This window comes from Brienomyrus brachyistius, chromosome 25, assembly GCF_023856365.1.
Source record: "Brienomyrus brachyistius isolate T26 chromosome 25, BBRACH_0.4, whole genome shotgun sequence".
Taxonomy (NCBI): domain Eukaryota; kingdom Metazoa; phylum Chordata; class Actinopteri; order Osteoglossiformes; family Mormyridae; genus Brienomyrus; species Brienomyrus brachyistius.
The window spans coordinates 9,818,603-9,831,283 of NC_064557.1; the positions used below are offsets into that span (position 1 = coordinate 9,818,603).

The 12,681-nt window shown below is 42.5% G+C and overlaps 1 protein-coding gene across 3 annotated transcripts; it reads right to left on the bottom strand.

Moving 5' to 3' along the window:
• Positions 1-4,883: 4,883 nt before the first annotated feature.
• LOC125720659 (prostaglandin reductase 1-like) lies at positions 4,884-12,172 on the bottom strand. Of its 3 annotated transcripts, none has more exons than XM_048996377.1 (10): positions 12,021-12,172; positions 11,313-11,437; positions 10,010-10,055; positions 8,530-8,589; positions 8,198-8,365; positions 7,872-7,989; positions 7,122-7,277; positions 6,483-6,588; positions 5,717-5,835; positions 4,884-5,257 (listed from the first exon to the last, which is right to left on the bottom strand). In XM_048996377.1, the coding sequence occupies exons 2-10, from the start codon at positions 11,416-11,418 to the stop codon at positions 5,147-5,149; spliced, it is 990 nt and encodes a 329-aa protein (XP_048852334.1). In that variant the 5' UTR covers positions 11,419-11,437; positions 12,021-12,172; the 3' UTR covers positions 4,884-5,146. The 3 variants fall into 3 exon arrangements, with proteins under 3 accessions (XP_048852334.1, XP_048852336.1, XP_048852337.1); XM_048996379.1 differs by lacking the exon at positions 12,021-12,172 and adding an exon at positions 11,783-12,013; XM_048996380.1 differs by lacking the exons at positions 10,010-10,055; positions 12,021-12,172.
• Positions 12,173-12,681: the final 509 nt, after the last annotated feature.

The window sequence follows — 12,681 nt, forward strand, 5'->3', positions numbered from 1 at the left end:
TTGCAGCTGGTCACACATAAACATTTGAGCCGCAGCCAAATGAGCGTGAAACTTTAGAAATCTTTGTTATATTATCACAATAAGATTCATATCACATATCTTCTCCACAGAGGTCCATATGCATAACTTCATAAAATGTGAGGAATGCCTTCTAATTGAAATACAGCATTTGTGGTGAAGGAAGCGACCATGACTTGACAAAACGCCGCCATGACGACCTGTCTTGAGGCAGCCAATGGGAAGGGCGCGCACTTTTCCGTCTGTCGGAATGCACTTCATTTGAGATTCTATCTATAAAAGATCACCAGATTTAGATTTAGCAAATAACCCTGTTACAACAAAACATTTATGAATTCATTCCCTTCAAATAAGTAGATTTATATTAAACAGCCGGGGTGAACAGTAACGAAGTATATTTTAGAGTATCTCGACTTCATTATATATGTTTTTGGAAACATGACTTTCTCTCCATTACATTTGAAGGACAAATATTGTACGGTTACTCATTACTTTGAATCATACCCTGCCTTAAAGTGCCCTAAAATTGTAAGTATGACATGATAGCACATGAAAGCCACTACAAAAGATTTTCTTTTTCGAGGAACGAAAAGTATAGCAAAATAAAAAGCAGCATTTATATCGACTCCCATTTTGCTCTAACTTAACCACTTGAACTCGAAGTTACGATGTCCCAACTCTCTGGTCGGATCTTCCGAGTAGGAATTGAAGGCAGCAATATTTTAAGTTAGTATACAAATTTTCTTTTTCTAAAATGTGATAGGCAATATTGTGTTGCTCACAGGAGAAACACCAGTCACAGTGACGTACTCCTATGGTATCAGTCAAGTTGCTGTTATTAATTTTTAATTTCATGAATTTGAATCTGCAGCAATTACACTGATGCAAGTATGTTCATGAAAACACACACACTATCAGAGCTGTGTCAGAACAGTACTATGGCGTTTTATGGGAATGGGGTAGCAGGGGTGATAAATAATAATTAAAAAAACACAATAAAACAACAATGGCTGTCCTTATGTCAATTCAATTGTGTTTCTACAGTCATTGTATCACATTGGACAAGCTTTGTATTCTATAGGTTCTACAAGTCAGTGCATTCAGAGTAGGGTGAGTCATTAGGCATTGTAAATGCATTGCAACAACACAGCAATGTCTTAAGTATTAAAAAGAATGTTTTCTTTTTAATGTCAATTGTTTTTAAAATCAACTACTCCAGCATTTTAATTGTAGTAAAATAAAATATTGACTGAACAACCTTCCACTTCTATTGCAGTAATATTTATATTTTGACTCACGCAATGGAGCTGTGTACTTCGTCCACTCCTGTTTAAAAGAAGCATCTGTCGTTGGTTTGCCACTATTGTTAAAGACAGGATTGCCAACTTTAGTCAGCTGGCTGGAGTAAGATTTTCAGTTTCAGATGTTTGCGCATACATGCACACGCACTTACATGTATGTAACAAGTTATTAACTTGTAAACAGTCTGTAGGGTTTGCAAACGAAACACCATTAAAACCTCATAAAAGTTAACCAGATACCACCAGTGGAACTTGTGCTATACCACTGTGAGCATCCTGCCTCCAGGACATCAAACTGCTACAAATGACTGTATGAACACCTATGATGATCAGGGACAGATTAACAAGTTCAGGGGTCCCCAGGCTACACTGTTCGTAGGCCCCCACTCTCCAAAACGATACAACATTTAACTATTAAATATCAGAAACTATAATTTTCTACAAAGTGAAAGAGTGTGTGACACTATCAAATAAAAGCAATCACATCAGAACGCCAACAAACTGGGAAGCTTACACTTTCATATCAGTCATATGCCACAACCAGAAAGGGCACAAGAGGCCTCACTGAATAAACATCGCAGTGGGAACTTAAAAACATTACACTCTGGCCTAGTGTGTGTCAACTGTATCCACAATGGGCCCTAATGACACATTTATCATTGATAGCATAGACTATAGGCAACTTTACAGAGTGGGGCAAATTCCAAAAGAATATAAAACAGGTTCTTCCTATTTGAGTATTTTTCTCCGCGTTTTCCTGGCATAAAACTCATTGATCAGGCTCAGAAAATCCATTTTGCATAGGAACCAGACTATGCATATGCGACCAAATGGTATAAAGAGGCTGCCAAAAAGGAGACACATTTATAACTGGTTTTAACTCGCAAACAAATAGCACGTAAAGGATCATTTAAAAAGATAGTAATAAATATAGCTGACTTGAGGCTGCAGCTAGGTAAGCCTGTTCAGTAGTCTGCCCATCTGATGATCACTGGCATCTTCCTCACCTGAAGATCTACCTCTGCTGCTGCCAGAAGACGGCCGAGTCAATCTTCAGGAATGCCAGCCACCCAGCTCCTGTTACTCTCTGGAATGTATCTGCTCCACCAGTTCCAGTGACAGTTTACTCCCCAAAGCCATCAGGTCACTAAACAGCTGGTAAGACTGGCACCTGTCCACCAATTGCATAGTATTGCTCACTTAATATCCCACCTCTGCACTTAATATTTGCACATTCTTACCTGCACTGTATTCCGTTTATTACTTACAGTTCAGGACAAAATTTGAAGTTTCTTCAAGATTTTCCAAAGTGCATTTTTAACAGAGCAAGGGATTTTCAACATAGCATTTCGGAACATATTCGTTTTTTTTAGAAGGAATACATTCTTTATATTTGCACACAACAGCAGATTTCAGAAAAACAAAAATGACCAAGGAGAATATTATTAGCCCCCTTTAAGAAATGATAATTTATTGAGCCATTGTACAAGCCACTTATGTATAATGATGTACTTTAACTTAATTGTTAAGTTAAAACTGAAGGTAAAAAACTGAGTGTAAAATCCTCAACTGAAGAGTCATTCAGCTGTCATGTGAGAAAGCACCAAGCCAAACACAAAAGACATCAGCTTGGACTTAAGAAAAAGAATTGTTGATACACACAAAACAAGAGAAGGATATACAAAGTTATCACAGCTTTTCCAAGTGTCAAGAACTGGAGTGAGAAGTAAAATCCAGAAATTCAGAGCCACACAGTACAAAACAAGCCTGGCAGAGGTAGGAAGTGGAAGATTTCAAAGATCTTGGAAAGGAAACTAGTGAGAGATGTGTCTAAAGACCCCAGAACAAACTGCCAAGACACTAAAGAATGACTTGACCAAGTCGGGGATTGTGGTCTCAGAAAAGACAATCACTAGAGCTCCACACAGGAATGGACTTCGAGGTTGCAGACCTCCAGAGGACTCCACTTTGCAGAAGAAACACCTTCAAACCAGACTAAAGTATTCTCAGGACAACCTGGAGAAAGATGATGCATACTGGAAGCATGTCATATGGTCAGATGAGACTAAACTGGAGCTCTTTGGCCATAGAGACACTGCTTATGTTTGGAGAAGGAAAGGAGAGGCGTATAACCCAAAGAACACCGTCCCTACAGTGAAACACGGTGGTGGGAGCATTATGCTGTGGGGATGCTTCAGTGCATCAGGAAATGGAAATCTTGTCAAGGTGGAAGGAATTATGAAGAAAGAAATATATGTGGAGATCTTAAAAGAAAACCTTAAGCAGGCAGCAGCAAAACTGGGTTTGGGTCATCACTTCGTCGTGCAACACGAAGGTACAACAAACAAACACAAACAAATTTATTCTTATACAGCGCATTGTCACAACATTACATTGTCTCAAAGCACTTTACAGCATCCTCACCCAAAGCCCCCAGTGAGTAAGCCATAGGCGACAGTGGCAAGGAAAAACTCCCTAGAAGGAAGAAACCTTGGGAGGGACCAGACTCAAAGGGGGAGCCCATCCTCCAGGGGCCGGCAGGGATAAAACATATGTCTCTCCCGGTGACCTGCACAAAGTCCTGACTTAAATCCAATAGAAAATCTGCGGGGTGAATTAATGAAGAAGTTCCACGCCAGAAGGCCATCAAACATGTAAGCGCTTGAGAGATTTGCCAAAGAAGAATGGGCTGGGATTTCTCAGATGACCTGTCAGAGACTTATTGAAAACTACAACAAACGACTGTTGTTATCCAACATAAAGGATACACAACTGACTATTAATATCCAGAGAGCTAATAATTTTGACCATGGTAGTTTTTGGTTTCTGTGGAATATTTTAATTAATAAAACCGAGATGTCTAAAAAAAAGCCATGTTAAATATTATTTGCCCTATTTAACAGCACTTGGGAAATACTTTTAAAACAATGAGATTTTCATAGGGGGGCTAATACTTTTGTCCTCAACTGTATTTGTTGTTCACTTATTCCTAAATTATGTTATATTACATTGCTTGTCTTAATGCCCCCCCTCCCAAATTGTGACATAAAAGTTTCAGTGTTTCTCTGAACGTGACAATTAAATTTGAAAGCGCAAAATTAAAAAAAGCATCCAATAGTGGCAATTTCAATGGAACGGGCAACAAAGAGAGTCAGGGGGCTTCACCAGCGGGATGCTGTCAGCTGAGGAAGCTCGTAAAACATTTCTGTTGTGTAGCGAAAGTAGTTGAATAACTGTTTCCACCATCATTAATGTATTAAAATTACCTTAAAATCTACAAAACCGTTTCCCATTTTTCCTTAAAATGCAACTGGCCTTAACCACTAGTGCCATTTTCTCCCTCTTCCGGAGTCATGTGTGAATTTGCTGTCAGTCGTCATTTGTTATGTTGTTTGGTTTTTCAGATAGTCACCAGTTCGTTTAAAATCCCTCAAAAAATCTGGGCTACATTTAAACCAGAACCACACCACCAAAGCTACTGCCAGTACGGAGACAAACCCCAACAGAGGATTTTATTCGGGTGAAATATTCTAGATTTTATACATACAAAAATCCTTCTCACACTCGGGACAGAACATATGCTTTATTAGAATTAAAATGTAGTGATTATTTGTCATTTTTGACACACTACAGCACACAGTACACAACGACGAAACGCGTTTTCTGCATTTAACCCAAATGTGATAATGTGAGATAGCAGGGGGCAGCTATGGACCAGACTGTCTGAGGGTCCCTGAGCACTGGGCTTGGAAACACTGCCATAGAGTGTCGTTTGCCCTGAAGATACTAGAATATCCCAGACTGCACATGGGGATTATGTATCACCTTTACACCTGAACGATGGCCTTCCCAATGTTGTCCCCTTGCAGCATCCCCATGAAGGCTGCTGGCATGTTCTCAAACCCCTGCGTGATGTGCTCCTGGCATCGTAGCTTCCCCTGCAAGGACACCGTCCAGGTTAGCAAAGACAGCACACAGAGCTGCACCGCATTCCAGCAAAACTACACGAAAAACGGAAATGCAACCGGAGCGATTCCTGTTAGCGGCAGAGTCATATTTTAAAGTTATTAAAGCTTTCTGTATTGAAGTGTAAAATGGTAAGTCGCTATGCACAAGAATGTTATCCTATATGAATTTTTGATTGTTTAACTGAAGGTTTTTTTCCAAAGTGGCGATAAAGAGCAACATGTGCATTGGATGGCATGGAGCAGCTGCTAATGCAGCCATGGGAAATGCTGGTGATGTGAATGGTGCTGATGCTGGTGATGTGAATGGTGCTGATGCTGGTGATGTGAATGGTGCTGATGCTGGTGATGTGAAATGCTGGTGATGTGAATGGTGCTGATGCTGGTGGTCCATCTGCACAGTGTGCTGTGTGTGAACTGTACTGCGCTTGCCTCTGTCAACCAGGCCAACAGCCTGCGTAAGGATTCCTCATTCTTATAAGACCATCTGTGGCAGAGAAATCCTTCCATCTTCAGCTGTTTGAAGATCATGTGGGCATGAATGTATGGCCCTAGGATAACAGATACATTTACGTAGAGTTAGTCTATAGAGTATCTATTTTTGAACAGAAACATAGGCAATTCATAAGCTGTAAAACATCAACAAAAGGTCATTTTAAAAGGTACATGTTTGCTGTGAAATGTACCATTATACCACAGCAATATACAGGAGTAAGACAATGAAAACAGCAAACAAAATAACAGTCAAGTACACAATAAGGAGGTCCAGGTTTGGTACTCCGGCTTTATGCAGCTTACAACGTACAGTTTTTAAGTCTGGATCACAGAGGATCAGTTGTGGAAATTCTTGGCCTGTATTTGTTGAGAAACTATCCTGTTAAGTGTCCATTTGCGACTAGCAACCACTGATTCAATTCAGATTGTTTTGCATGTTGTTTTTAAAATATTTCTCTTCAGACCTGCAGTTGGGGTCCTCCTAAGTTGCCTCATGTTATTTTGAAAACCTAGTCAGATCAAAGCAAGCCATCAGTTGTGGGGTTGGCTTAAATAAGTTTAGTCCAACGAGTTACCCAAGCTGGTAATTATTTGTCACAATAATCTGTTTAAAGCTAAACAAAGAATCATGTTTAAATGAGCAGTTAATGTTTAAATAAAAATCTTGAGTCAATCCCAATAGTTCACTTACTAACTTACATACCAGTCTGGGGTTCTGTGTCATTGTACAAGGAGATACTGCCACACACAGCAATTCTGCCAAAGGGCTTCATTTGGGGCATTACAGCACTTGAGAATTCCCCTCCTACCTGAGGAGTACATACATTTGTCAACTTCAGCAAATTATCCCTCTCATATCACATGCTCCCCCACAAAATAATGCCTGTATTGAAAGTAAGGAGTTTGGTTAAGTAATGTCTACACTCTCAGTGCAGCGCACTAGGCCTCGTCACTCGCATTCTCAGTGCAGCGCGCTAGGCCTCGTCACTCGCATTCCCAGTGCAGCGCGCTAGGCCTCGTCACTCGCATTCTCAGTGCAGCGCGCTAGGCCTCGTCACTCGCATTCCCAGTGCAGCGCGCTAGGCCTCGTCACTCGCATTCCCAGTGCAGCGCGCTAGGCCTCGTCACTCGCATTCTCAGTGCAGCGCGCTAGGCCTCGTCACTCGCATTCTCAGTGCAGCGCGCTAGGCCTCGTCACTCGCATTCTCAGTGCAGCGCGCTAGGCCTCGTCACTCGCATTCTCAGTGCAGCGCGCTAGGCCTCGTCACTCGCATTCCCAGTGTAGCGCGCTAGGCCTCGTCACTCGCATTCCCAGTGTAGCATTCTAGGCCTTATCACTCACATTCTCAAAGTAGCAGTCGTATCCTTCGGGTGACGCCTCCCTCAGAGCTTCCGTCAGTGAACTAACAGTCTTGTAGTTGAAGGCCTGGTCAAACCCAAGCTCCTTCAGGTATGCTACCTTAGCATCTGAACCAGCGCAGCCCACGACCCTGCAGCCCTGTGGATGACAGAAGGGCTGTGTCAGGCGGCCCAGGACAGAAAGACAAGGATCCAGGGATGCAAACCAGCGCTTGGTTTATTTGCTCTGGTGGGGCGAAAGCACAAGAAGGGAAAATCGAGATGGAAGGTCGGTGGACGGGCGAGAAGGTCAGTAGCCGGGTAGTAAGTCCTACACAGAAGCACGACACGAGACCACACAGGGGAGTGGGGACGAGACGTGCCGGGCTCGGCGGGACAGGATCGGAAACGGGCCTGGAACGGAAAAGGAGGGAGGATAAGGAATGAACAACAGGTAAACAGAGAGGGTTCGGTAGTAGGGGAAGACGACGGACAAGAAAACGCTCAGTATGGCTTGTAAACATTGGCTCAATACTTCGCAGGGATTTGGTGTGGCTTGGCTGTCTTTATGTTCCTGTTCATCACCCTTAACGCTGTGCACCTGGTGGTGTGGGCGTGACAGGCTGTCACCTTCATATTTATTTTGAACAAGCTTAATTCAATCTAAATGTTTTACAGTTAATACGAGCTGGGATGCGTTTCAGATTCATGCCAGTCAGAGAGAGCATGGTAGAAAGTGTCACAGAGCTCCTACTTTGATCTTGCCAATTTGGCCAACCACAGAGCCAACAGCCCCAGCAGCGGCATTGACCAGGAGTGTCTCTCCTGCCTTCAGCTGGCATATCTCCTCCAGTCCATAGAGGGCCGTCAGCCTACGGGGACAATGAATCATTCAGCACTTCTGGCACTCCTCCTCTACCACGCCAACCCTGCCAAAAACTGCAGTACTTCAATATATAGACCAAGGCTCCCAGGAGAGACCAAACCAATATAATGTGACACATTGGTATCTCCCTTTTGAACTTAAGACCTCCATAAGAGTCACGTGGAATGAAACGTGAGGGGTAGGAGAGGCCTTACCCGGGCATGCCAATGGCCCCCAGGGCGAAGGACAAGGGGATGTCTTTTGGCCAGTCTGATATAATGGGTGTAAGTTCCGTCCCATCCGAGAGCACAAATGACCGCCAGCCACAATTTGCTACCACGTAAGAACCCACAGGGAAAGCGGAGTTCTTGCTGACGACGACCCTGTGGGGTGAAATGTCACAAGGTCATAGCTAATAAAATGCTCTGCATGGCAGCAGACGCTTGGAGCATTTACGGCGCATTTAGTTAGTGGCCATGCTTCGGTCAAGGACGTGGAAAGCACACGGCCCTGCCACGAAGGAAGTCATTTTGCTGGTATTCCTTACTTTGCTACTTGTCTTCCAATCATCACATCGCCCTCCTTCATCCTCACTCGGCTGTAAGCCCTGTGGATAAACACAAATCTAAATGTTTACCAGCTAATATGATCATTTAAAAGTCTCCAGGATAATGTGTACGTGTCTGTGCATATGTCTGCATACCAGGACTCCATATTGCACACACAAGCACACAAACACGCGGGCAGCCCCCTACTGGTGGCAAAGGCATAGTGGCGAGTTTGATATTCGAGGGACACCTTAAGCTTAATGTAAAGGAATAGGGCTGGGAAGGTAAAATAATCTCATACAGATTCAGAACATGGCAAAAGGTGAAAACTCATATGAAAATAAACTTTTCTTTTTTGTCACAGGCCGTAAGATTAGAAAACGCTGACAATACATTTACTTACTCGGTTTGATTCTCTGACTGCCTCTCTGTTCCAGGGAATGGATTTGACTTGGGTTGGGGGATCTGCCTTAAACATATTTTCAACTGAATAGACTATGGACTGAAATCTAATTTTAATAAATTGATCATATAAAAATATATTTTTTATTCTAGGGCATAATTCTACGTTTTGTCGTCAGGTATTTTTCACTGACTCTAGGAAACGGGTTTGACTATAATCACAATACTTTCATAGATTTTCAGGATATTGATAATTATCACAATATCCTAAAATGAATATGTAGAAAACAGTAAAATATGACAGGTGGTTTTGAGTTTTTTTGATTATGATGACCACATTGTTTTACTAATAGTCATGGAGAAAATGATTGATATAATGAAAAAAGACACCACCGACAGACTTAGTGCAAAACGTGTGCATTATAACAGTAAATTATGCAATTAAAGTGTTTAGGCTGTATCACAATATTTAAACTGATAGCAATATGATTATGATCATGATATAATAATTTAGGGGGCGGCATGGTGATGCAGTGGTTAGCGCTGTTGCCTCACACCTCTGGGACACGGGTTCGAGTCTCCGCCTGGGTCACATGTGTGCAGAGTTTGTATGTTCTCCCCATGTTGTCGTGGGGTTTCCTCCGGGTACTCCGGCTTCCCCCCACAGTCCAAAAACATGCTGAGGCTAATTGGAGTTCCTAAATTGTCCATAGGAGTGCATGTGTGAGTGAATGGTGTGTGAGTGTGCCCTGCGATGGGCTGGCCCCCCATCCTGGGTTGTTCCCTGCTTCGTGCCCATTGCTTCCGGGATAGGCTCCGGACCCCCCACGACCCAGTAGGATCAGCGGTTTGGATAATGGATGGATATAATAGTTTATCAATATCTCACCTAGCCCTGCAAAGGCCTATATTTAGGGGGAGATAAAGGCAAATTAAATATTGGGGGTTACATCTGTCCAGGTTTTTGCTCCCTCCCCTCCAGACAGTTGGAAAATGCTAGTGTAATGAAACAAAGATAACAAAGGTATGTAATTTCATTGTATTTTTACCCATAAGAATCATTGTACCCACACATACCTCATGTAAGGGTCCACGCTCAGGTACAATGCTTCCAGGATCATTTCTGGAATAACAACATTTTGTTCCATGTGACATGTTACGGACAAGCTTGTTGGTGCTATCCAAGGGCCATCATACCCAAATCGTCACCCCAATATATTGTCTACCTCCAGACGGTGTTTAGTCTGCAAGTGGTGCACTTGAGCCACTCTCTGGATATGCTAAACCGTACATGAAGAATCTTGGCATTACATTCGACCCTAACTTCAAGTTTGATAAGCAGATAAATGCCGTGATCAAGTTCTCCTTTTACCAACTTAGAGTCTTAAATAAAGTTTTCCTTTAAAGATTTTGAGACCATAATACATGCTTGCTTTTATTTCATGGCGTCAAGACTATTCTAAGAAGAGCTTCTGCGTTCGGTCGCAAGATGTCGCTTGTAGCGAAAACGGGAACGCGCTCTCTTCGTGGCAGCGCCAAAATTATGAAGCGGCCTGGCGTTGCATATCCAGGCAGCACCCTCCCGTTAAACATTTTAAATCTAGATTAAACACTCACCTAATTGCTGAGGCTTTTAGAGGTTTTTAAAGTCGTCTGTATTTGTGTTCGTGTGATTTGAAAGTTAATTTTTTTTCAATTTTTTACCTTTTATTCATATACACACACACCCCTGGGTGTGGTAGATTCTGTTGTATGTGTTATTGATTCTGTGTCACGCACTTTTGTCTACCACTGCCGTTTTAAACCACAGAAATAACATGACTTGACTTGGTCTTCCCAGAACCCCCAAGAAACCTGCATATGCTGCATAATAATGCATCTATCAGACATTTTACATCCTTCATTTAAATCAATAATGTATATTTTCACAATAGTTCGGATGAAAGAAAGTTGAAAAATGCAGCCTAACTTAATATACAGATATATAACACATTAAAGCGGGATTATTGTGGAATTGAAAATGTTAACTATACAGGTATTGCACAGATCTATGTACATCAGAAAATTTGTAATCTTAACTGTAAAATAAGGAGCCAAAGAATATCCGTATGTGATTACCTAACTCTTATATTGACCGTTTTCAACTGGTCTACATACTATAACTATTACAGCTTTTGGTTTTGGTGGTACCCCAAGACCATACCGTGTCCGCCTATAAAAACCCATTCCCTGAAAGCTGGAAGATAGCATAAATGTGGACCATGTCGGGTCTCCATGCACTGGGTGGAGAAACGCTGGCCTACAGAAAGCGAATTTCTCTGTGATCGCCGTACTCGTGGGTAGCGTAGCTGTCAGAAAATTTGCAAATTTTCTCCTTTACCTCCGTCTTTCGGCTCTGGGAGCTCCTCCAGCTTCATCTCGAAGTCGCTAGCTTTGGGGAAGCCCACAAACTGATGGCGAAGGATCCACGTTTTAGCTTGTACCATGGTTCTTCGTTACAGTCCACTAAACAATAATGAAGTGACATTTAACACTGGCACGTTCATACGTTCAAGTTATAAAATGCATTTTGAGTCCAATACGGCCAGGTTACACCTGACAGCTGCCTGGTGCAACGAGCAGACAACCCGGGCAAAGCTGGACGATGCAGCCGGGACGTCCTAGGGTGCATTTCTGCTCTTACTTCTCTATTTCTGCTTTCTTTTTGCTGTCTGCAGTTTACGCAATCGAACGGAATTGCTTATCGTGAACTGCATACAGATGCAGTTAATATCACTGCAAAGGCACACACATATATGGCATACATCCGCTTTTTTCATCAACCGTAGACAAATTTGTCTTCTTACAAACCTGCACGCTGGGAGCTGCCTTTGTTTGGTCCCGAAATTGATATTAAGCAACGTCTGCACGCATCCCGTGTTTATTCAGGCGCTACAGCGACGGCACACACAGCATACCACTTAAAATGTCAAGTGCATTAGGTGTACATATTAAAAGCATGCGTTACAAATCAAATGCATTATTATTATTAAGGCCACGTTTCACGTTACAATTATCAACCATAAGTTACCGCACTACTTCACGTTACCTGATTTTGTCCAGAAAAATACAGAAAATACAGCTAGGCACAAGGACACTCCAGTCATCTACCATGCGCAGTACAGGCGCCAACTAAGAGAAACTCCGGCACCGCCAGGTACGCGGGCGCCTCACACCGGCCCCGCCTGCCATGCGGGCCGGAGTTCCGGTTGGTCTCGCAGAGATCGCCTATCCATTCGCTGCGCTGCATGGAACGTCGGCGGGGCACGAACCGTGAGACAGAACAAGTTTTCACACGATATAGCTTATTCTCTAGGCACGGCAGAAATGCATGTTTAAAAACCCATGTGCATTTCTATACCGCGTCAATGTGGTAAGAATGTACTTGGTATAAAAGGGTTAGTAAACTATAATAAACTATTATTATTGGTTTCTCTTAACATATACATTATCTGGGTAATTAAACGCACATTATTACCTACACGCTTTAATTATGCGTATTTTTCCCAAATTTGCACAGAACATTAATGATGCGCATTTCCATGTAAATATGTACTGGAAGTCCAATGTTAAACCAGCTTCCCAGCTGTTCTAACACTTATTTCAGATGAGTGCTGCTCTCAGGATTCAGTGGTTATTTTGGTGTTGTTGGGAGAAAGATACCTTGTTGTTCACAATGCAGTTTACTATGCAGTGGCCCATTCTGCACT

Bases quoted from the DNA above. Each gene is read 5' to 3' on its own strand.
- LOC125720659 (XM_048996377.1), bottom strand. From the start codon at position 11,418: ATGGTACAAGCTAAAACGTGGATCCTTCGCCATCAGTTTGTGGGCTTC. The intron at 8,590-10,009 runs GTATGTGTGGGT...GTTTATCCACAG, and splicing joins AGCGTGGACCCTTACATGAG to GGCTTACAGCCGAGTGAGGA. The intron at 7,990-8,197 runs GTAAGGCCTCTC...TTGTCCCCGTAG, and splicing joins GGGGCCATTGGCATGCCCGG to GCTGACGGCCCTCTATGGAC.